The 24,829-nt window shown below is 47.2% G+C and overlaps 1 protein-coding gene across 2 annotated transcripts in view; it reads right to left on the minus strand.

Moving 5' to 3' along the window:
• Positions 1-429: 429 nt before the first annotated feature.
• LOC117135510 (pleckstrin homology domain-containing family G member 1) overlaps positions 430-24,829 on the minus strand; it is a 41,360-nt gene continuing 16,960 nt past the window's right edge. Inside the window, exons 2-8 of one of the 2 annotated variants that reach the window (XM_033295746.1) lie at positions 5,853-7,494; positions 5,601-5,795; positions 4,843-5,008; positions 4,625-4,778; positions 4,411-4,556; positions 4,139-4,352; positions 430-2,733 (exon numbers count right to left, since the gene is read on the minus strand). In XM_033295746.1, the coding sequence (XP_033151637.1) occupies positions 647-2,733; positions 4,139-4,352; positions 4,411-4,556; positions 4,625-4,778; positions 4,843-5,008; positions 5,601-5,795; positions 5,853-7,494 (4,604 nt within the window). In that variant the 3' untranslated portion in view covers positions 430-646. Of the gene's footprint in view, positions 2,734-3,181; positions 3,310-4,138; positions 4,353-4,410; positions 4,557-4,624; positions 4,779-4,842; positions 5,009-5,600; positions 5,796-5,852; positions 7,495-24,829 lie in introns of those variants that run through there. The other variant, XM_033295747.1, reaches the window with a different exon arrangement.

The raw sequence follows: 24,829 nt of genomic DNA on the forward strand, positions 1-24,829 counted from the left end.
ATAAGAGTCTTAAGGATTTAAACTTTTTTTTTTTAAATATGTTTGGAAAATTTTTAGTGCTCACCTTTTGGCAGTTAATATTGTTCCTCAATGTTTATTTATAGTTGCATACCTTTGGTCAGTTTTTAACGTTTATTATGATGCTTTTCGACCATTTTTCAAAAGGTGAAAAGCTGTTTTTTTATTGTAAACAAAATTTTACATCGAAGTAAAATACATTTGACAGCTTTTTGGTAACTGCTTGGGTTACCATTTGACATGTTATTGTGTCAAATAATATCAAATATGTTAACATGTAGACTTGTGTAACAGCGCTGTAAAAGTACGCTGCAAGAAATGTTATTTTAAAACGTTTTAAATTCGCTGTTACTTATAAACCTTTTTGTCCCAAAACAAAATTAATGAATATGTATTGAAAGTTACAGAGCATTAAAATTTTCAAATTGATTACGAACTTTATTAAATGACTCTGCGGTTATGCAACTAAGCTCTAAATATAAAACAGTCGACTTATATTATCTAAGATTAGCATTGCATAAAAAGTGTGTAAGACACTTATAACTATGTACATGTAGAAATAGTAAAGGAATTTCATTTATGGCAATGGGTCGTGTACAACGGCTCGTCTGTGCATCACTAGGATACTCTACTTGTTGAAGTTCTCGATCTGCTGAAGCACCCAGCTGCGGGAGGCCGACTGGCAGACGATTACGCCCGATCGCTGCTGGATGAGCTGATCCTTGGGAGGCTTCGGCGCAATCTGTGGCGGCTGATGGGGCCGCGGTCCCAGCGGAGGCGGTGGTGGAGGCGGACTACTGGGGCGGCGTAGATGGACATCGTAGTCCCCGGAACGCTTCTCGTTGTCATCGCTGTAAATGGCCGAGTCGCGGAAATCATTCTCCAGGCTTTCCTCCACATGCTGCTCGTACTCGAAGGTGGCGCCTGGCGAATCCACGCCGGATCTCTTGCGCTGCTGCTCGCACATGCTGTCGGTGGAGGAGGAGGTCAGCGAGAGGACCGAGTCTCGTTCCGAGTGGTTCAGGACCCCCCGTCCAAATAGAGCCTTGGGATCAGCGTAGTCCACATGGGCCATCCTCTCACCTACCGCCTCGCTGCCCTGGCGATGCAGCACACTCTGACGGCACATCTCAGTCACATCGGACACCCGGCGCTCCGGCGGTCGGTTGGAGCGTCCGAATGCCATGCTCAGATTGTCTATGGACTTCAGAGCCCGTGGCAGCAGCGAACTCTCCGATCCCGAAACTGAGTTCTTCGGCAATGGACGTGATCCGTGCTCTTGCACCGCCTCCATCAAAAGATTTATCACTGTGCTCTGGCTGTCTCGTTTCAGCGTGGACCCCGATCCATTTGAGGATGTCGAAGTGGTGGAGGAACTGCAACTATCTCTCTGCACTACCTCCTCGCCCACTCGCTGCAGAACTCCTTCGGGCGAGTAGACTAGGGTCACGTAATCCGATTCCGGTCGTGAGGCTGCGGGAGCAGTCTTTGATCGCTTCTTCAGCATCTGTGAAGACTTGGCTCGCCCCAGCACCGGAGAGAATTTGTAAGGCACATGGACATTGCGCAGCAGAGTCTCGTAAATGGGCTCCTCGATCACTGAATCCACCTCTTCGACTGGTTTCTTCTCCTGCTCATCCAGTTCCAAGGGTGGTGGAGATCTCGATGGTGGACGGGGAGGCGGCAGGATGGGTCCACGACTTATATCGGGACTCACGGGACTCACTGGACTTTCGCGCCTCTTCTGTTGCTTGTTGTAGATCCTCTCAAATTCCTTGTTGTTCTTCAGCAAATCAAGGACAATCTGTGCATCTCGCTTTGATTTCTCTGCTGGGGACAGAAGTTCCGACTCGTGCTCTGGGCTGTAATACTGATCCTGCGTGGACTCATCCAGAGTGGCGGCTTCTTGTGCCAATTCGATTTCCGCATCTGGACGCAGCTCTTCTGTGGACTCGGTTATCTTAAGTACAGTCGAACTGCTGCTATCGAATTCGCTGAGATCCATGTAGAACCTGGAGCAGCTCTTGGTGGTGCTACTTCGTTGCTTCTTCAAATTGGCTATCTTTTTGGGCATCGTCTTGTGGTTGTATTGCTTCACTTCAAAGAATCCCTTTCCCTTGGTCTTGCGCTCGGTGAGATCGGGCTTGCTGCCCCTTAAAGAGGCTGCGCTATCCTCGTCCTGTTCCCGTTCTCTCTCAGCCTCCTCGTCCAAGCTAAAGCCTCCGATCCGGGGAACCGACTTGCTGCGTTCCTTGAGTGCCTTGTAACTGAAGACGGGCGAATGTGACTTGGCACTGCGACTGCGCTGATCCCGCAGAATGCAGGAACACGGTTCTATCCGCTCATCCTGTTTCGCATCCTGGTCGCACTTACAAGGCTCCTTCACCGGCGTCTTCGTCTCCTCCTTCACCGCAGCATCTCTTTTGCGATATCTCATTGCAGCAGCAAGTTTCTGCAGAGCAGTATCGTCCAGACTATTATTTCTGGCCAGAGGCTTCGAGGGCTTCGCCTGGCTAACCGATTCCTCCTCCTGCTCCAAGGACTCATTGAAACTGTCGAAGGAACTGGAGTTGGCCACCGTCTTCCGCTTGAACTTTGAGTTCCGCTGGCGTATCTCACTCCTCCGGCAGGCGTTCCTTCGCTCCAGGTAAGTGGGAGTCGAGTTACTTCCCGAGTGAAGGCTCCACTTCCATGTGCTGCGATCTGGCGTGCGATCTGCGTTTAAGGACAATCTATTAGTCAAGATCTGATTCAGTGGCTCACAGGCAATGATAAGCGGTGGGGTGAGTGGTGGTGGGGGATTGTGAGCGAAAAACAAACACCAGTGAGAATGCATTCTAAGATATCAGTCAGCTGTAGATCATGCGGTCTTTAGGATTGATTGGTTAGTTAGTGCTGGTTAGTAGTACGTGGCGTTCTCAGTACGATTATGTGTTTGGGGTTAGGATGCATGCAAACAAAACACAGACCCCGTTCGAGTTAGAAGGCCAATTAAAGCTAGCAATCCAAGTACGGTTCTCGCAATACTTACTAGGCTCTTCGGACACCAGAGTTACATTTAGCGAACACTACGATTACGATTAGCATGTTTAACAACTAGATGTACGGGGGCTTACAGTTGTCTATTTAGCCCTTATTTTCTGTCTGATCGGATTTTATTTGGTTTTTTTTTTGGTGGGTTATCAGTCTCTGGGTGTGGGGATTTAGCCTTAGAACGCCTTAAGCACTAGTCAAAGTTTTTTCGTTTCTTTGTTTTGGGGTGTTTAGTTTTAGAATGCATCTCTGGTAGTACTACAACGGTAAACATATAGCAATTCGTAGAGTAGAGTTAGATCAATTTGAATTAGTACTAGAGTAGGACACCAACAAAGCGCGGTAGTTTGTGGGCCAAAACCTCCTAACGATCCAGGAAAGTGGGCGCCCGAGGTCCGCAATTAAAATGCGCCTACATCGCTCCCAAGTAATAAATCAGTCCGCCGCCGAGGCGTCGACAGATCTGGCACGATTTTGGCGAAAGGCTAGCGACTCGCTTGCCACTTGGTTATGTCACTTGGTCGCAGCTGGAGCGTGCGAATCATAAGTGCACCGCGCGAAAGTCCTCCATGTGGTCGGGATTAAGGAGAGCCTCGACTAGCAGTGCAGTGAGAGAAAATGTTTCTTATTTCATCCATTTATTACGGACTTATTCAGCAATTATACCAAAATTTGTGATTACAGGACACTTCATTCTTGTACAAACTGTTTTAGCTTGTACTTTCATCCAATCCAATTAGTTACTCAGATATTAGTTTAGGTTAGTGAAAAGATTTTTTATAAATATATAGACTTGATTTCGCTGCACTTTTCTCAGAGTGGCTCTCCTTCTTCCAGGCCGACAGGCATTACCCAACTATAACAAGTACCCGCATGTGCATAACTGTTAGGCACTTCATCATCTCGTGCAGTCCCCAATCCAAATCGTTAAGTGTTTTGGCCACATGACAAAAAACACAACACAAACGGTGGGAAGAGGGGGTAAAACGAAAAGTAAAACAAAGTAAAAAACTAAAACAGCAAGAGCCCTAGAGCCAAGCCGCGGCTAAGCCGTGCTATCCAAGTTAGCCAAGTGGGTAGCACTCACCTTCCTCGTTGCCCAGCTGATAGACCAGCTCCTTGGCGCGCATCGGAATGTCTAGCTTCTCCAGCATGACACCTTTGATGTGCTGCGTCCAGATGCGCTTCTGGTCACGATTCCGGGCCGTCAGTTTGATTTGATGGCGCGGCTCGTCGAAGGGGATGACATAGAAGCTGGTCGGTTCACCGGGCAAGTGTTCGCTCAGCATCAGATTGTTTTGCTGAAAGATTGGTGCATTACGAAGATAATTCATGGATCGGAGAAGCTTCCAAACCCACCGAAATATAAGTCTTGAACTGCAGGCGTCCGTCCTCCTTTTGCTTGGTGATGATCAGCATGGTGGCGAATAGGAGTACCAGGCGCTGTTTGTTGTGCTGCTCCATCAGAAGGCCCTCTTGGCGCAGCTCTCCCAGAACAGTGAGCTCTATGGAGGGTAAGGGAACGAGTTTAGTTTGAGGCCCAGGAAGAGGCTTAAGTGGCTCCCACACTCACCTGGTCCCAGCCAGCCGTCCAGAATGCCGGACAGCTCCTTGACGCGACTCTGCTGCTCCTGCTTTCGCTTCACCTGGTCAATGTTGTGCGCCACCTGGCGCATGATCACATGGGCCTCGACCACCTCCTTCACATCGCAATGCTTGCGCAGGCTCTGTTTGGATGGAAGAGTATATGGTTAAGGACTGTCACTTGGATCACCCACTCTTCCCACTTACGTCCAGCAGCAGATGGTACTTGAGGATGCGCTGCACCGGCTTCAGGAGGTAGGATCCCAGGGGCAGACGATGTTGGAGCAGCTTCTGCGTGGAGGCGAGCAGAGAGTACGTGTGCGTGGCCTGCAGCAACTTGGTCAGCAACGATATGGCTTCCGGGTAGCTTGTGCTGTGGGGAATCGGGATTTATGACATGTGCTTTAGGTCTTCATCATGGTCGGCATTAAATCTGAATTTCAAATCAGTCGCTGGGAGCAGTGTGGTCAGTTTGGGCAGTGGGAGGCACGATGATGAATGCGGCGTGTCATTGGAGGCGACAAATCAAACCGCTGCCATCGCATCCCGCTCTCCAAATTGGCATCGCGGCCAGGTAAATGTCCGCGTTTAAATGGAACATGGCGTGCTTGGATTGCCAAGAGAAGCCATCGCCTTCGACATCACCATCGCTGGCGTTTTGTGGCGTTTTGTTTCGTGTCATGCTGCTAGCTAACTCCTAGCCTATCGAGATCGTTTTGGCCGTCGTTACCGTTCTTGGCAAACGGCTATGGTCACAAAAACAGTATCGAAGATGGAGCGACCACGCGAAGCCAGAGCGGAGATCTCACCCAGAATACTCAACTAGGTCAGGAGTAAGCCACTATCATTATTCACTTCAATAAATATTAGGTACGTTTCCAGGATTTCATCTATAGGGACTACTCAAACTGCTCCCAGGGGTTTGTTGAGATATTATATACCGATATACTCTACCATCCACTCACCAGTAGGTTGTGTACACATCAAAGCCATCCCGCAGGTCAATGAAGCACCTTGCGATCCTCCCGGGATCCCTTCCCGTGTTGATAAGTCGCTGCAGAAGCATCGAGTTGAATTCATAAATCTCTTCAATGTTGGCGAAGAGTATTTGCAATTCGTCTACGCGCAGGCACGCACGCTCCTTCCAGTCCAACAGGTACCTAAAATAATACAATGTCAGATCCTTGAACGAAAAGTAAGTCTGGAGGAGTACGTACCCCTTGATGACCTGACCCAAATCCTCGACGAAGCTTCGTTCCGAGTCTACGATCTCCAGGCAGGTTTTCTCGAGGACACTCATCGCCGGTGGATGGTGTTGGTCGCCCAGCTCGTTCTCACTCTCCGCCAGGCTTTCCACGCTGGCCAAATAGGAAGTGGCCATCAGTTTTCCATTGAGCAGTTGGTCCGAGCCAGAACTGGAACTGGAGGAGGTGGAGCAGATGGAGGAGGAGGACAGCGGGCGATTGTTCAGCCTGGCCAGCTCACTAAGGCGTGCTGCAAACTTAGGCTTGATATCAGTGAGCCTGTCCAGACTTTCCGCAGACAGCTTGTTGGCCTCCTCCAGCTCGGCCAGCTGTTCGGCAGTGGGCAGCTTAATAGGCACTCCACCGCCCAAAGTGCTGGCCTTGGCGCCCAAACTCTTGGTGCGGGCATGGGTCAGCAGCGGGGAACTGCAGATCGTGGAGGCACATGCGGCGGAGGAGCTTCTGACCAGTGGCTTGTTAACCAGTGTTTTGTTAACCGCTTCTATTAGCTCTGCCCTTGGATCCAAGTCTCCTGGATCCGCCAGAGTTAATCTTTCCATATGCTGCGCAACCAGATCGAAGTTAATGGTGTCCACTATATCCACGGGACTCAGTGGCTCACTGCACACGAACTCCTTTGCTTTGGTTGCACTGGGAGTGGGCGTGGCCGGAGTTCCTGGCGTGGCGGGCTTGGCATGCAGCAGTTGCGCACTGGTGGCCGCCAACTGCTCCATTTCGATCAGCTTGATGCTCTGCTGGGAATCGTACCGCGGCAGGGTTAGTTTCCGCCCTTGAAACGGATGCCCATCGAAATGGAAGGGTGTGCCAGGTACCGATTTGTTCGTTGGTGTCCGATCCTCGTCCTGCGGCTTGGATTTCTCGAAAGCGGCGAAGGCCACCGAGTTCAAATACTCGTTGCTGGAATCGAAGGTCGACACCAGTTCGCTGCCAGACTGGGTGGACAACTTGCCGGTGTTCTTGGACAGCGGTATGTGCGAGAGCTTCAGCTTGGGTGTGGAACCAGCGGCAGGTGGTGTTCCGCTATGACCGGTCTTTATATACCTGCCCTGGATGGGACTCCTCGGGGATTGCTGCTGATGCTGTTTCAGTGCCTCCGCGGACACCGCCTCCACTGGTTGAATTTCCGAGTGCGTGATGATCCTGTGAACATTGGGCGAAAGGATGCGGATGTTGCTACCCCGTCGACTGCTGCCACTCGAGGCTATACTGCTGCTACTGCCGTGAATCTGCGACTCCTGGCCTCTGCGCTGCACCAACCTGCTCAACTGAGCGCCATCCGGTTCGTCCCGCAGGCCCGCAACCACCAGTGGAGCGGGCGGCTCCTGGTGGCCCAAATGGGTGCTGGAGCTGGCTAGCGTGTAGCTAGCAGACTGGTCATCGCTGGTGGGGACACTCGAACAGCTGCCAGTCGATGAGCCAGTGCTGCTGCTGCTGCAGTTACTGTTGCTCCTCTTGGGCGTCGAGTCGCCGCTGCTGGATGCCTTCGATTCGTGAGATGTCGCAGTGGGAGCAGCTGCCACGCCCCCCGCGGCAAAGCTGTTTGTCAATGTGTCGTAGATGCCCAGCAGCGAAGGTGCCAATTCGGTGGAGCTGCCTGCAATTCCAAAATAAGGTAATGGGAACTTTAGTGCACATTCTTAAAAAACTATACACTTAAAACTAGAAATAGTACCTAATTTTATAAATAAACAAAAATTCGTTTTCTTAGAAGGTACTATAATTTATACGAGAACAAGTTTCAAATGAATTTAGAACGCAATTTTTATATGAAAGCAAGCAAACAGCGTTATGACTAATTTGGATGATAAGTCTCGACGAGTTCTTAACCTCGTAAGCGCGTGGCTAGTGGGCGGTGTCTAATACCCCCACCCCAGCCAATCTGGAGACCCAACCCAACAATCGATCCCCGGCGACCGAGGTGCTGCAATGTTGATGGGCCTGCGCGGCACACATGCTCGTAATCCCCCGATATTTGCCATAATTTTGTTGCATAAAATGATTTATGCCGGGGCAAACAGCGGACGGTGCGGCATTGTGGATGGCTGATGTATTGAGTTGTTTAGCCCCAGGATGCATGGCCAACGAGCCCCAGTCAGAACGTGGCCATCAGTCAGAGTGTGTGCATTCTGGCTCCGCGTCCGAATCGAAGTTGGGGCTGAAGCTTCGCCTCGGAGCTGGAGCTGGAACTGTTGCTGGAGTTACTTGGCCTGGTCTGCTGCATAAATAAGTAGGTTGCTGCTGTTCGCCTGCCTGGCGGCCTGACATGTGAATTGATATGCCAACGCAACATGGCTAAAACCGCAAGGCAACTAGCAAGCGGCAACAGGCAACAAGCAACATGAGGCAACATGAGGCAACTGCAGGCAGGCGGCAGGCGGCAGGCAGCAACTGCTGCAACATGGCAGAACAACGACCCGAGTCAACGGCAATTGGCATGAACATTCCGTGGCTCGCTCATCATTTCTCACAAACGGTTCAATTAATCAAATGCGCTCACAACTGCGGATTTAATAACATTATCGACAGGGGGAACTTGATCCATAAATTACAGATCGCGTCAGTCAACAGTCAATGGTGCATGCAGGCACTTTTAATGATGGCCTGCAAATTGCAGTTCAAGCCGGTATCGCATTCTATACATACATGTGGCTTCTAAAAATATAAATATAAAAAACATCCAGGCATCTGCAACTCCAGCGGGCGAGTGTGAATGCCTCGCTTCGTCTTCGTCTTCGTCTTGGCCCAACTTCATTAAGGCCACTGTTTATGTGATTATCTCTTAGCACATTTGGCTAACAACCCAACAGCGTAACAGCCTAACATCCTAACAGCCCATACATCTCACTTCCCGGCGTAGAGAGGCTGAGCAAATCAGGCAATTAACTTTTTAAGACAAAACTGCGGCCCACGTTGCGGCTACCGGTTTTCAGCTATTCAGATTTTTTCCTGGCACTGGCATCATCCTCAACCACATGGACAACCACATGCACATCCACATCCAGATTCAGCATATCCCCAGTAGCCGACGGGGCACTTTTCTCCTAATTGCGAATGGTGTCAATGTGGCCTGGGTTCGGTTGGTTTTTCCCCTTTTCTTCGGTTTTTTTGTTGCCTGGTTGGGCAACATTTTGCCAAGCCACGAACAACAATTAGTTGGCAAGAGTAGTGCCACGCCCACTGTCAGACCGCCGCTGTGCCGCCTGTCTTTTCGGGCAGACTGACGACAAGTCGTAAACATGATTTGTACATTTAATTTTCCATCATTCTATTTGATTATTTTGCGTGGGCCACAAACGCAGACATTGCAGATATTCGCATTCGCCCATCCAGCATCCAATAGATAGTTTTGCTAACTCGGATGCCAGATACTAACTCGCCGTCATCCTGCAGGCTGACCCAGTTTTCACGACGAAGCGTTTTGCTTAATTGCTAAAACGTGGGCCGCGACGACAGGTTCTCCAATGGGTTTTAATGCACAGCACAAAAATGAGGCATATTGCCTCAAAAATGTACTGCTGCAACTATAAGAGGTTGTTAATTTTATTCTTTTACTAAAGATCTCGCATTATGTAAATATTTTTTCCTGTGCAATTGTAGTGTCTAATCACTGCCACTTGCCGGCAAGCATTTAATTAAAAGCCAACAGCTGTGGTCGTTCCAAACTATTTATGGCATAATTCCGTCGAGACCTGGGTAAAATGTTGGCCACGCCGGACTAATCTGAAATCTGAAATCTGGAATCCAGGCGGCGATCTCCGCAACCGGAGTGGCCAACAAATTCAGCCTGTCAACCAGGCGAAACAATGCAAAGTAAGCGCTTTTGCAATTTGCAATTGGAGTAGCCCACCTCACGGCTGCAGAAAAAGCAAAAAGGGTGTCAGGGCCAGTATGGAAAAAGGAGAAGGAGCTGGAGGTGGAGGCGGAGGCGGAGATGGTTGTGGAGACTCCATCCGCCGTCTGGTTTCATTTTCAAAATCCAAATCCCTTTAATGCCCCGGCGACAAAGTGTCTTATGTCCACAGACATAGCCGTAATTTTCTGCAGCGGCTTCAGGTGTCCGCTTCGCACCTGGGGCAAGCACCCAAAGCCGCCAATTTATGGCCGGCCTGACACAATTTCATAAGGCCCCAAAGGCTCCAACTCCGAGTCGGAGTCGAACTGGAAGTACGGGCTAAAGATTACGCGATTGTGGCTAAAAATAGCAGGCCATATAGCAGCTAAAGGTCAACCGGCCCGAAGATGCAGCTGCTATCTTCTGACTGATTTACAAGCCAAGTGCAAGTCGCTCATAAGTTGGCCCCACTCGACTTGCCACTTGCGACATTGAATTATGCGCGGCGAGCGAAAGTGCTGTCATCGCCAACGGAATCTGTAGCTGTAGCTGTAGCTGTATCTGTATCTGAATCCGAAACCGAATCCAAATCGAAATCGACAGCGTTCAAACGTTGCACCTCCGGATGGAATGGGACGCAATGGATTGGTATGCGATGACATTTTATTTATGCACGGCGTGGCCAGCTGTTGAGAGCATTAAATTAATGCGCTTAGTGGCCATCATCGATGTCCCAGCTCCGCGTCTGGCAATTGATATTTTAATCGCCATTTCATTTTGTCTGCCGCAACTTGGCTTGGCGCCATGCTAAGTCCGGTGTTTAGGGAGCTGCTACACAGCCAGAAAATTTCAGTTAGAAATTAAAAAGATAGGGAAAGCTAATCTAGGGACTAATCTTTCATATCAAACATGTTTGCAGATTTTAAACCTTGGAATGCGGAATAACTCACAGAACAATATAAATTACAATTATATATTTAAGGCCTTGAGATATGATGTATATATCGATAAATTGATCAGGCATTTATATTAAAATTAAAATCGAGTTCAACCCTTTTTTCTGTGTGCAGGTTATCAACCATCATTACGAACTTGGGCCCATACGTGTTCCCTGTTCGCTTGCTTTGTGGGCACGCATTTTGCAACTTCCAATTAAAATGTTATTCAATGCGTCGCGTTGAATGCGACTTATAAACACATAAACACATTTCCCCTGATAAGACGACGACCTGAAAGCCACAACTTTAATGGCGCTTAACTCAAACGATATTGCCGTAAACAGAAGCCAAAACCGAAACTGAAACAGCGGCTGAAAACTGAACTGGAATGGGAAAACGGAAGTGGAATCCGTCTGGCAAATGGTCACAAGAGTTGGCAAATATTCAAGGCACATGTGTCGGGAAAAACTGCAGGCAATAAAATACAGCTGAACAACAATGTTTCAACAAAGATGGGGAAATTCCGATCGATAGGGAAACATTTTGCTCGGTTGAGAAACTGAGAACTGTGTGCCAGCAAGAAATATAATAAAAATATATGGGCCTTTAAAATCAAGTTATAAAATAGGAAATATATGTACATTTCATAGAACCGTACTAAAGATAAAAGTATATAGTTTACATGCAAGCATTAAATATATTTTTAGAATAATATAAAAAATTTGGTTATTAATATAAACATTTTTAAAGAGATATTTAAGAGACTCTTGGAATTACTATTTTTAAGCATATTGAAAAGCATTTTAAGCCCATTTAAGCCTAGTTATTAAAATCTGGCTAAAGTGGCTTTGCTTGGCCATTAAAACTAAGACCCATTCTTCAACCAAGCCAATTGCTGCTAATGTTCGTTAAGAGTCATTGATAGTTTCTCGAGGATTAACGACCATTTCCGCTTTCCTCCAGCTAAAACTTAAAAAGCCTCCACAAATAGGCTGGAAATTCTTTTGAAATTGAGCGAATCTCGCAGACGCATAAGCATAAAAATTCCTGCAGATGCGCCTCCCTCACGGAGGGCAATGGATTTGGTTGTTATTTTTAGCCCGTGCTAGATATCCATGGATCGGAGCCACTTAAACGACGTCTGTGCGCTGCTCATCCAGGCCAACGCAATGGCAAATAACACGGCAACTTTTGCTTTTAGCAAAGACCCCATACCACCCCAACTCCCCCCATTTGAGGCAACCCCTCAGCGCCCGTGTTTCCAGCGAAAAGTGAAATCCTTTTAAAGCGGCAGCAAACAAAAATCTAGGAAAATGTCGCCGCCAAAAAGTTATAAATCTTGTTCATATTTGCACGTGAAGCTAAAGCCGCACAGCCACAGCCAAAGCCAGACTTTCAGGCCAGGTTGGGAAGCCATAAATGTCACAAGAGGCGGCCAAGAGCGGCCTGGCATATTAGTTTTCCACGGAGCGAGTGGCAAAACGTGCTAAATTCCATGGGGCAGACGTCCATTAAAGAGCCGCGGATTGGCCGAAACATGCCACAGCTGAAAAGTGCTAAAATCTCATAAAACATTGCCTGGCTGCTGATTCTAAATTAACTTTGGCTTCCCCGCAGGCACAGTGATTCCAGATCGAGGTAAAACGTGTTCCAAATAGAACGTAGCTCTACTTTCTAGCTAAGATTAAATGGGACATACGTATAGCAGAGTCTTACTATTACATTACAAATTAATAAATGACATTTTCGCATGAGTATATATTTGAAGATTTTAATAGTATGCTGTTTATGCATTAATATAAAATCTTTCTATGTAAAGCTGCATCCCATAAACGCACTGTGCCTGCCTCTCTCTTTTTTCTCATCCTGGCAGGCGACACTTCAGCCGAGGAGTGGAGTGGAGCGGAGTGGAGTACAGTGGAATGGAGTGGAGCAGCCGGAGCTGTTGCACTTTGCACTTCAGCCCAAGGAGGCGGGTCTGAGGTGCAGCCCGACGTGTTTTTGAGGAACTTCCCTTCGGCCGATGGCATCTCGTGCATTTTCAATGGCCTCCCTTGACTTTGACATGACGAGCTGCGTGACTGTGGCGTTTTGAGGATCTCCTGGCCGTAAAACGCTGTCCATGATGAATGGCAACTGAGCGAAAAATGCATAAATGTGTGAACAAATTTTGCCCACTATATATAGCCGCATCGACTGCAAAAACTAATCTCGCGAAAAAGTGCAGGGCATTCACCTTAAGCTTGTGCCGTTTGGCGGTGCCAAATATGGTGGCTCTTTGGATCTGCATACATGGTCATGACCAGTTCAAGGGCTGGGTGAAATTGCCATGCAAATAAAGATATCAGCCGGGTGGAAAAAGGCAGTGGGATTGGCGCCATTATGTAAGGCCATCGCATTTAATTAGCCACTGAAGCTGCAAATATGGAAAGCGGTTTTTGGTCAAGAAACACTAATCTCTGCGGACGGGCAACATTTTCGTGCGGTTTCAGCACGCTGTGGTTTTCGCTTTCGAAATCAATTTTCAATTTTCCCATATCGCACACGCATCGCAGAGCCGAAAGCCAATGAGCCAAAAGCGGCCAGGAAATGTCAGTCAGGGCTTAGGCTTTTTGCCGCTGCTCTGCTGATTGATTAATGTGGAGCACGATTGCATAAGGGATTGCAGTCGCGCTCGCAGTCGCAGTCGCCGAAAATCTCGCATCTACGTGGGCGACACACTGGTAACCCAGTCAAGCCATCAGTCAGTCAATCACTCACTCTCTTACACACTTGGAGGTGGAGTGGTAGGTGGATTGGTGGATCGGTGGGAGGAGTGGGAGTTGTCGCGCATATAGAGACCCCGTCTGTCTGGTTTGAAGGCCAAGATATACCACACCGATATAGTTGAGTGCGGACCCACTCGAGGGTAGTGTTGACTCTAGATAGGAGCTGGACAACCCGACGTCCAGACAGTTGGTATTGGCTTCTCGGTAATGGCTTACCGCTAATGAACTTCATAAACAAGCTGCGCTGCGTATCGCTTGGATAAATTTGCATTCGGGCTCTGGGTTAAGATATCTCTCTTAACATGGTTAACAAGTTCTGCTGGCCTGCGCTTTATGACAAGTCAATCTTAAACGGTTTAAGACCAGGACGGCGTCTGGGTTCATCGAACGTCGTTGTTAAGTTCTATTTACTTTAGAGAAAATCATGTATAAATACACTATTATCATAAAAAACACAAAAATCACTCAAGACTTTAAAACGCTACTATTAAGTGACATGATGTGAAAATGATGAGATTCCTTCTTGCCAGGAATTCCACTTTGGAATGCGATAGAAGTCAGTTACTTCGAAGGGAATCTGCCAGATCACAGGCCGATCAAGACAAAATTGCACTCCCAGCCGTCCCCGAGGATGGCCAATAGATGCCCCTATTTAGCAAGGCCGCATCCGCGGAATGCGATGCCATCCCCCATTTGGAGCTGCTGCTCCACTATGCTCCATCGCGGCTGTGCCAGATCGCCGCCCAAGGCAGTGGACCACATGCCGCAGCTAGATCCAATGTCAATGCTTTTGAAAGGCATCAATTAATGGTCAATGCTCTTCGCTGCGCGTGGCTGCCAAGATTTTCCAGCGAAAATCTGCGCTGCCCCAGGCCAAAGGATTGAGGAGCAGTGTGCGAGGAGTAGGCCAGCTTTGAGGCCATCGACTGTCATCCAGTTCGGGCCAAGATTGGCACAACGACCACCGGCGTGGCAGCTGTTTTGTGGCAGCCATAATTGGCATGTGGAAAACTGGCGGAGTGGCCATAAAAAGCAGGTCAGGCCACTGCTAAGACAATCAAATAATGGCCACTTCTTTAATTGATCACCAGTCAGTCTCGTGCTCGGTTTGGTGGCATCATAAAATTTCACTACCCTTCCATTGGCCAGCCATGCCTCGCTTTCAGATGCCAGAATCCAGTGCCAAGTACCCAGCACCCAGTTCCAAAACCAAAACCGATCCGCGGCGCAAACATATGTTAATGAACCAACCCAGACGACGATGGCGTGATGGAAGACAGGAAAAGGCGAGCAACAATTTAGCGCTTTAATTTGATGGCCATGAGGAGCAGGCTGCACTGCTCCTTGCTGCAAGACGCCCGGTTCCTGGTGCAAATTCTATCAACAGCTACGTTAGATGGCCGACACTAGATGTGGCCGAGTCTGCGCTGGGCAGGCAATTTATTTTAATTACTGCCTGGCCGGGCTGAGAATGTTCAAATGGCTAAATGCCTGAATGCCTCAATGGCTCGGATGGCGATGGCTATCCGAAAAAGCGCTAAAACCCTAACAAGAGAAATCAATTTTCGCCGGGCCCTGTTGCCACATGTTGCTGCAACAACAGTTGCTCGATGTGGCGATGTCCCAGATCGTTGAACTCTGGGCCGGGCCCTCGGGGTCTTAATTTGAATTGACTTCCGTCAACAAAGAGGCTGCCTGGGGGCAGGCTGTTCGGCCCGACTCGAGATTCTAATTGCAACATGCTGCAAAGTAAGTGCGGACACTTGCAATTAATAAGAATTGCTGCCGCTGCACAAGGAACCCATAAAAGTGCCTGCTCTTGGCCTTCGTCTTTGTCTGCTTCTTTTACTGGGATATAAACTTTACACCGAAAAATATGGAACGTGTCCTGCTTAAGTAACCACTTTCAGCGGTTTGGCAATAAAGTGCATTTTTATTGCTATTTGTAGGAGAAAATCTAAGTTCCATTTTCAAGATTTTCTCCTAAGCGGTCCTAAGTCTAAAGTTATATTAGTATTTTAACGAGCCCATAAATTGATCTTAAGGATAGGAAACAGCATATCAAACATAAAATTCAAAATTTCTTTCAAAAGTATTTATAACCATATGCATTGGTATTAAACTTCCATTTATCATAGATTTCTATTATAGATATTTTTAAAAGTTTCAGTGCATTTACCATTGCTCTTCATGCTATAAGATTTTGGAGACACATACTTGCAACCCTTGGAGTGGCTATTGTTTTTTCTCAGTGCACCTGTGTCCATAGCTGGAGCCGTGGATCTTCCTTCGTGGTCTTGAGTCCGCTTTTATAGCCAAAGGGCTCGAGTTGGTTCAAGGAATGCGGCGTAACGCCAGCAACATTTCACGCTTAATTATAGACGCCAAGCGCTAGGAATTTTTCATAAGACCGAACGACCAGGTGGGAGGGGATGTGGGGCAGGCATTTCCTATTGCCATCATCTAATGCCTGGCCAGGGAAGAGCCTGCCACGTTTATTTATGTGTGGGCCGTTGTTTTGTAATTTAATAAGCAATGCAAAAAGGGGCGCGACTAGAAAGTGCAGCTCCATCCCACCGATCCGCTGATACTCTTCGTGTTCTGGTCAGGATTGGCATGCTTCGTGGCGGAATTCATATGGCCAGGTATGCCTGCTGGGCGAGCACAGAGTTTGCCTATAATGTTCAGCTTTCGTATCGCCTGCCAGCCTGGCTAATAGTCCACCCACCCACACATTCTGGCCACGAAAGAGACGGGCACACGCCGTTGACGCCTCTGACGACGATCGGCGCCATGGAGCAAACTGCTGACTCAGATGGCTCCAGCGCTCCAAGGTTCGGCTCTACCATAGCTTCATTCTGCCAGGCGAAGGAATGCCGCCGCAATGTTGCATATGCAATTAATAATTGGTTGCACATGCGCAGCAGTGTGCAACATTCTGCTGCCCGCAGCATGATGCGGCAACACGATGGCTAAAAATATCTGGCGGACCTTTGACACTGACCATGTCGCTGGAAATTGTGACTAATTAGTGGCTCCACGGAGTGTCCACCTCCGCAAAACGGGGCCAGTCCCTCAATGGGAGTCCGGCATTGCCACACATTCGAGCGAATTAAGGCACGCAACACATTCATCAAGATCAATTGAAAATGACACTCAGAGAAAATAACTTGATTTCAGCAAGCTAGTTAAAGGAATCAATGGATAAGCTAATATAATTTCATACATTGAATCATACACACAAAATCAATTGCATTTAAATGTAAATATAATATATACATTAGGTAGCGTTAATATTTTCTTTCTGTGCAACACAGATTTATATCATAGGCTATTTCAAATCTTCCACATAGTTTTGCCAGAATGGAGTTCTCTGGTCTTAATTGATCCATAAAAGAGACAACTCTATCTTTTTGTGGGTCAAGTTTAGTGTCAAAGCCTTGGCCGTCGTCTTTTTTGGCATTCCCTTTCTGGTATCCCCTGTGTCTGGATAGCTAATTAAATGCCTGACCATAATATTAATTTATGGTAATTTAATACTTTATTGTCAGAGGAGTGCAGCAGCAGACGCAATAGAAGATTTATGCTGCCTCTGCAGCTGAAACAAATTGCTGGCAATTTCAAAGGCTTCCAGGGGCCACAATCTGGAGAAGATCTTTTCAATAATTTGCGCCAATTAGAAGCATATTCAGAGTGGCATTCAAGTGAGTTTGGAGCGCTCTATTCCATTATTATGATGAGGTTGGCCCCCGTCCGTGGGCTTGTGCAACGCCAGAGATCCAGAATCGACTTCAGAAACATTTGGCCCAATGGACTGGCAATCGACTGCAGCTATAAATAGTTCTCCCACTTTTTCTTTTTTTTTTTTTTTTGTTGCCCCGGTGGGGCAACATGATGTTGAAATTTTGATTGCGACATTCCTGCGCTCATTCCTCGAACAAATTGTGCTGAAGGAGCGGAGATGGGGATCGAGATTTGGTGTTGGGATCTCTAGAACTTGCTGCATTTGATTTACGGCAAATGCCCGTGTTGACATGCCGCAAAGCTTTTCGCTTAATGACGGCATTTTCCTCGCATTTTCGTAGCATTTTTCTAGCCCTCTCCCCATGTGGCGTGTGGCAAGCTGATGACCTGGAAAAGCCATGGAAAACCAAACAGAATAGAACGCAGTCGCCTAATTAAATTCTTTTCGTGTGTCCCAGACACGCCATCTTTATCGCCGAATGCGACTTTTTGGTGACTTGACTCTAACCCCGTTTGGGTTATGCTAATTCGGTCGTGCCGGGATGTAACCACCTATTGCCTGCTTGTTTTTTTTTTCTTTTTTGGCCCACTCTAATGGCAATGGCAACGTGTGGCACCTGCAGCCGGCGGGCGGATCGTGATCGGCGGTGGGCGTGGCTGATAGCTAATGGGCGCGCAATAACAACAACTAATGACTAAATTTCACATAGCTGGCAACCTTTTAGGAAGCAAATGTTAATTAAATTTAATCACGTTTCGCCGCGACAACATGGCCAGTTCAAAAGGTTAAGTGAGTGCGCCAAAAGTAAGTAACCGCATTCGGCTGCAGGCGACACACCCCGCAACCAAAAGCCACAAAATCCAACAGAAAACCAAAACAAAGCGAAAAGCGGCGAAAATCCAGGCGTATCAACAACGCATCAGCAACATTAGTTGCAGGTTGCATTTCGTCGCTTGTGGCATAAACGCCAATTATGTGCAACATATGCATGGTCTGTGGAGAGCAAAGCGTGGCATGTTTGCCAATTTTTCATATTCTGCAATGGCCAAAACAAAACTCGAACCTGCTGCTGCTGCTTCACTCCCTCCGCCCGCAAAATCGCAGTGGCTGTTGCTGCTGCTGTTGTTGCAAGTTGCTGCTGCAAGTTGCCAGCAGATGCGAGCGCGGCGATAAGGCGCCAAATGTGCAACAGCCATGAACCAGGTAGCCAGGCGGATAAAGAAATACAATTCAGCCTTGGCAACGGGCGCAGCCTTAGAATGACGTTGCAGCAACACAACTTGCAACATCGCCACACTGCAACAGCAATTGTCATTTTTCACGAACGAACGAACGAACGCGGCATGCAAATTGCCGTAAATTGAATTTGTCTGATTACGTTTGCGCCGCAGTCCGGTAATCGATTGTCTTGGGACTTGCAACTTGGGGCTTGCAACTGGCGGTGACTCCTCCCAGCATCAATATTTACTCTTTCGCAGGATTCGATCGCCGGTGAAAATGAAAAAAATGAAAAATTGTGCCAGCCAGGCGGCAGATAAATGATTGCACTCGAATTGCATTTCGATGATTGCGAAATTGCCGAGTTGCAGATGCAACGCACCAGAAATTATGTGCTGCATGTGGCAAAAGGAGATGCGAGCGCCTAATGGAGATTACAGGGTGCGAGATGCCAAAAGAAAAGGGTAAGGCACAGAGAGAATAATATTGGTAGATAGTATAAGATCAATATAGGCACTTTTACATTTAAGAACTTATTTTGAAAGCACATGAGTACTAATGTGCATAGTTTTTTTCTGTAATCTGATAGAGAACCTTGGCTGTAGAATGCCCCTCCAGAAATCACAGCGTTCCATGTGGTTCAGGTTGCCAAAATCGAGTCCGGCGGATGTTTATCGTGCCACAGTCACAACAAACAGCGTATCGATTACCCCCAGGCAGTCTGGCTTTCGTTCACACGCTGCTCGAGATGTGAAGTCTGGTTGGGGAGTGATGCATGTTCGCCAGGATGAGTCATCCCCATATTGGCCGTAAATTCCTTTACTGTCGTGATCTTGGTGGGGGGGGGAGGTGCAGTAGGAAGCTGTCAAAAGGCGAGTATGGAGCCCGGTTCAGCGATCGGCGATGCAAACAAAGAGCAGCTGCGACTACTGTTCTGATTCTCGTAGAGCGCGAAGTCAGCGAACAGCAATGCGGCGAACAGGAAACATGTGCCTGCCACGCCCTCGGGCGCAGGGAAACCTTTTTTTTCCGGTGGGTGCCGAGAGAGGGGAGGGGGGTGGTCTTCGATCGAGCTTTTCCTTTCACGAAATGCGTTCGCCGCGCCAAAGCCATTAACATAAAAATAAGTTTCGCTTTTGCCGGCCATATCGCGGCTACCAAATCGCCAAGGCGAAATGAAGTTGTAAGCATGGATCCGCGACTTTTTCGCTTTTTTATTTCGCGTTACGTGAGTGCCGAAGAGAAAAACGATCGAAACGCAATAAATTTCACAAACGCGCGCAACAATTAGAAACCAAGCGGCAATCGCAGCAACAGCGACAACGGCAACTGCAACAAGCGTTGCAACTGCAACATGGGGCAGACTGCGCATGCGCGCATGAGCGTCGATAATTTCTTGCTATCGACGCGCCATGATCACGTAAATTATGTCCAAAACTGAAAATAAAATCAGGCAACAGCCAAAAATAAGAAAAAATGCCATGCGACGGTTTATTTCGTATTGAAATCCAAGCGATATGCATTTTGGGCATTCAAGCGCTGTCTATAAAATTGTTTTTTTTCTATCTTTTTTTTGGTAGGTGGGGGGGGAGGGGTAGGCTTTGTATATTTTGTTGTTGCCTTTACCGCTTGATTAATTTTGGTGCGTTTGGCAACAGCGAAAAACTTTTAAAGCGTCATTTTCTCGATGCCACTTTATGTGAGTGTGTATCTGTGTGTGTGCGATTTGATTAGTAAAATCAATTTTCGTCGCTCAGCGATTTCTAATTAATTGCTATTGGCCTATGGGGAATTGGTTGGATACGTACGTAAAGATATACAAGCCATTATGCATTTTTCAATTAAGTTTTTGATAAGCTATACCACAGATTCTCTGTAAATAAATGAAATATCCATTTATACCGACCATCTTATGTATAATCTCGAAATTCCACAGCTGAACGAACAGCAGTTAAATTAATTCATATTCGCTTAATATAACCACGTTTTTAGCAGTTAACCCACGATTGCAGCTGCTATTTTTAGGCTTCCTTTGCGACTTGGCTCTTTCGAGCCTTGTCACTCCGTTCGCCAGTGATTCATGCATTTTTGACTTGGCCAACGCCCGCCTAATTAAGATAAATACACAGATGCGATCTCTGCTGGGCCCATAGAGATGCTGCTGGTGTTGCCGATGTTGCTGCTGTCATGTCATTGTCGCTGCTGCCGGGGAACGTGTGGAAATGCAGCCGCCGCTTTTCAGTTAACACGGTTCTGCGACGGGTTGGGCCCAAACCGTAGCAACGGTTGTTAACATCGCAGCTCCTTTCTAGCCGCAGGTTGCAGGTACTCGCACAACAAATGCCATGGCAATAGCAACACCAGATGCAGCAACAAATTGCAGACGACACGAGGCAAGAAGGCAGCAGGAGAACGGAGCGAACGCCTCCTCCTCTGCATAAACAACACTAGCGCCACCTACGTGCTCCGTTCCGTTCCCATCCCCACAGATATCCCCACAAAGGAGCATGGGTGTCCACAGATGGTATCGCCCTTGCCCCTGGCCCATTCCTGCCTCCGCATCTTGGCCAACTCCTGCCTACGGGGCTTAAAGCCCAGCTCGGCTGTCGCTAGTGTTGCAACGTGCTGGTGTGGCAGTTGCCGCTGCCGTCGCTGCAACGGAAGTCAGTAAACTTTCAGGGTTATTATTATGCCTGACTGGTGGGCCTGAAAAAAAAAACCTGCGGCCCCACACTTCAGCTGTCATTGCCGATCGCACCGGGCAGGGAATTTCAATTGCCAAAATAAAGCTGTTCTGTTGGATCTACAGCTGCTTACAGCTAATTCTACACGAGGAAACAAAGAAACCCACTCCCATTTTCCCAACTGGCATTCACACACATTTCACTTGATAATGGCTTGGTTGATATGAAAGCAGAAAATCGTACCACTTCTAAATATTCCCAAAAATAATAAACAATATTAGTCAACAAAGTCAACTAGTCAACTCATGGTACAACAATCTGATTACTTAACTATTATGTTTTTTAAATATGAATGTGTTTTCAAATGAAATTTTTTATGATAACATTTATATTTTTTTATTTATAAGTGAAATTATTTTGATATATGGTATACGGATTTATTTTCTGTGTGCCGCAAAAACCAGCGAACAGCACTCTTTTCCGGTATTCCCCCAAAATCCCCATTTGCATGGGCTTTCCCTGCGGAAAAAAAAGGGCCGGACGGGAAAATTGGTCACGGTGTGGCCTAAATGGCAGGTACTAATGCGAGAGACGCTTATCGGCATCGTCCATCGAATCCGGCGAGGCTTCACTGTAATTTAACTGTTCGTGCGAGCGTTGAACTTCTTTTGTTCGCCATTCTAAATCCACTGGCCATTATCTTGCCCCGCTTTCGCGTCGCCCCAATCCGTTCACTTTGGGGCTTCTTGTTGATAAGCCAATTGCGCATAGTTCACACCCAGCACGACTTCCAGATACGAGTGACCCCAAATCGCGCGTTGATTAATTAACTGCCATGGATATGGCTAATCAATGACTATAACGGCATCTGCGGGCTTATGGCTCAATCTGCGACGATCTAGCTAGGAAATCGTACACCCATTATGCGGTCTTCGCCCGCCATTATCGTCTGTGCCGAGTACTTGGACCCAATATCACATTACCATATATCTTCCCTCCCTCCCCCAAACAACACAGTCATTGACTTTTGTTTATTAATTTAAAGTGTTGTTGTCGCTTTAATCCGTTTTATCTGCCGCCTCGGCTTGTTCGCTTCGTATTTGATTTTCGATTTCAATAGAAAAGATTTATATCGCCGCCTCTGCTTGCGGGGGGCCAATGGTTTTACTGTACAGGGTTTTCTAGCGCACAGAGAAATATATAAAACAATTGTATTTCACAGATACTTATTATCACTGGGTGGCAGATTTGCAGTAGTTTCTGCAAAGTAATTTGAACCAGCTTCAGCTTGGTTAACCAATTTTCAGTGAACGTATCTGCAGCGCTATGAATAACTTGACAAGCATGCAACCACTATTGAAGTTGGTCCAAAAATAACCCAATCTCTGTGTGTACTTGTACTATCTTTGGGATGCGGGCGTGGGTTAATTTTGGGGGTGGACAGTGACACAGTTCTTCGTGGAGAGCATTGCACTCGCTGGAATCCCCGGGTCAACATATCGATGCGGCAACAATGTTGCTGTCCATCTCCACTCACCTGGCTGTCGCCGTTGTTTGCTGTATGCGGAGCGTACTGTACCCTCTTAACCCGCTTCCATCCACTGGTAATCCGGTAATCCAATAAAGACCAATAAAGACGGGATATAGTTCAAGTGGAGGACCGATTACAAGGCACAGCAGCCGCGCTGATAACAAGTTGCTGCTGGGTTTTTATGGCATGCAATTATTGCCCGAGACACAGATAGAGATACAGATACAATTGTACAGATACACAACACACTGGCGAATGGCCATTTAAGTTTGTTCACTCGAGTGGAAAATTCTTCATTTATTTATGATTTAAAGTAAATGCTTTGGGGCGCTGCACTGCACTTAACTTTGAACTTAACATTTCGGTTTTCGAGCGCTCGCCTCACTTTTTGTTATCGGCAATTGGAAATGCATTGACCTCGTTTCGGGGCAACAAAGTTGCCAAACACTGTAAACATTTTTGGTTTTTCGTATTTTTTGTATTTTTTACTTTGTTATTTTTCTGTTTGCCTGCCAGCGGGGGAGGGCGTGTCACAGGGGGGGCGGGGTGCAGTAACAATTGGTGCGCAACGGAAGCAAACTATATGGCATGCAATGCATATATTCCAGGGGGGGCTGCCCAGAAACCATTTAAAAACGCATCGCTGCACACACACTGCTCGGAGTTTTCACTGCTCTTTTTTTTCTCATATGTTTAAACAAAAAACGGTCAGCTGCAAGAATGCGCACTTTCGGGGGGTTTCACTTTGGTTTCCTGTGCGATGTTCACCGGTCAACGTGAGACTGAAAACTAAAAACTGAAAACAAAACCCAACCGAAACCCAAATCAAAATGTAACAGTCGCCCCGAGAGAGAGAGTGAGAGAGGGAGAGGCAAAAAAAAGAGAGAATTGGCGCTTCGGATTGAGTGCTCATGCGCGTGGGCGATGGTCCCGCTTAGGGGGTGACTACTGTCAACTGGCCCTGCACTTGTGCGTGTATCTCGCAGATGCGCGTATCGTATCTGCCGGATGCATTGTGTGGGCCCCTTGTGCAGCCGTATCTGCATCTCAAGGGTTGGACCTCAAACTGGGGTAATAGTCGCATTCACTGCTGCTCTTCCAGATGACGATGAAGATGGAGATGGAGTGGAGTCTTTTGATTTACGAGTATTGACTGCAGTGGAAGCCCCGCTCTTCGGTAAGCGGTGAAAGTGTTTCCCCCAACTCCCCGATCCACCACTCCCCCACATGTGAACAATAGGGAGCAGAAACAGATTTCGTCACACAGCGGAAAACAAGAAAAGCAAATCAACTGCATATTGTCATCGCAAGATGATGATTGTTGTATAACACTCGAGTTATCAGAGTAACCTTTCCTATATTCATATAAGTTAACCACCAAGTTTGAATTCTTATTCGAAAGTAGTTGCGGCCATAAATGATTATTTAGATAGAATTTTAAAGCTATAATGATACATATTTCGATTTATCTTTAATTAATCTTTAATAGTAGCTATGACATTTATGATATTTTTTAAAAATTAAATATGAAGTACAAATGCTCAGTCCCGAAAGATAACTTTTTTTCTATACAACCAATATTGGTTAAAGCAAATATCAATATTAAATATTTATTTTTCGCTCTGTGAAAGTGACGATGTGGGTTTATTCAACTCTTGAGTGAGGGAGAGGAAAAACAGGGGATGGGATTTTCCACCCATTTCGTGGGGATGCTGGGACCGACCGGCGAAAACTGTTGCGTGCTTTCGGGAGTTCCCGGGAAATTGGCGCACTCGTGCACTGGGACAACAAATAGTCGAGGGCTGGTGAGGTGGGCATCCGTATCCGTATCCAAGCAGGGGTTGCTCTGCTCGGCCCTTTAAGGGCACTCCTTGAAAACGCAGCTACGGTGCACCACATATCGCCATATAAACAGGGTGACTTCGCACACAGGCCCATTGTAATGGAAATCCAACTTTGACACGCGATTGCTGAGGGCTGAACGCTGACACTGCAATCTGTTTAATTGAGGTGTTTAGCACGGTGAATAATTAAGACAACCGAAAGAATTCCCCATTTCAGGGGAGCAGACAAAGGTCAAAATAATAAATTAGACACGCGTCTGAGTGGAGTTGAAATGGAGAGTGTTTAGGGATGGTAGATGGTCCTAGATCGACTAACAACAGGATCAAACTTCCTGTGACGTTGCCTTTGACTTCTCTATGCATTCTTCC

Source organism: Drosophila mauritiana, chromosome 2R (assembly GCF_004382145.1).
Source record: "Drosophila mauritiana strain mau12 chromosome 2R, ASM438214v1, whole genome shotgun sequence".
Classification (NCBI taxonomy): domain Eukaryota; kingdom Metazoa; phylum Arthropoda; class Insecta; order Diptera; family Drosophilidae; genus Drosophila; species Drosophila mauritiana.